Source organism: Apaloderma vittatum, unplaced genomic scaffold (genome assembly GCF_000703405.1).
Source record: "Apaloderma vittatum isolate BGI_N311 unplaced genomic scaffold, ASM70340v1 scaffold21147, whole genome shotgun sequence".
NCBI classification, from domain to species: Eukaryota; Metazoa; Chordata; class Aves; order Trogoniformes; family Trogonidae; genus Apaloderma; species Apaloderma vittatum.
The window spans coordinates 49,059-49,266 of record NW_009728113.1 but is presented as its reverse complement, the minus strand read 5'-3'; the positions used below and the strand labels follow the sequence as shown (position 1 = coordinate 49,266).

General features: G+C 48.1%; 1 protein-coding gene across 1 annotated transcript in view; it reads right to left on the bottom strand.

Annotated features, from left to right (window-relative positions):
• Positions 1-6: 6 nt before the first annotated feature.
• The window catches only part of LRRTM1 (leucine rich repeat transmembrane neuronal 1), a 2,539-nt gene continuing 2,337 nt past the window's right edge, over positions 7-208 (bottom strand). Inside the window, exon 2 of the mRNA XM_009873972.1 lies at positions 7-208. Within this exon, the coding sequence (XP_009872274.1) occupies positions 36-208 (173 nt within the window). The 3' untranslated portion in view covers positions 7-35.

Sequence of the window (208 nt, the reverse complement as noted above, 5' to 3'; positions counted from 1 at the left end):
GGTTGCACACTGTTTGAAATCATCCCCAGGGAAAATCACACCTCGCATTCCCTCGCTGGCTGCTGGTGACAGGAACAAGATCCGTACTCATTAATAATGACCAGGGCTCCCTCAATGTGGTTGGGTTTGTAATCAACGTAATACTCCTGGGCTGACATGGCAGCCATTTGATGCATGGTCTGTTTTTGCTTTTGGTTTCTGCGCTGTT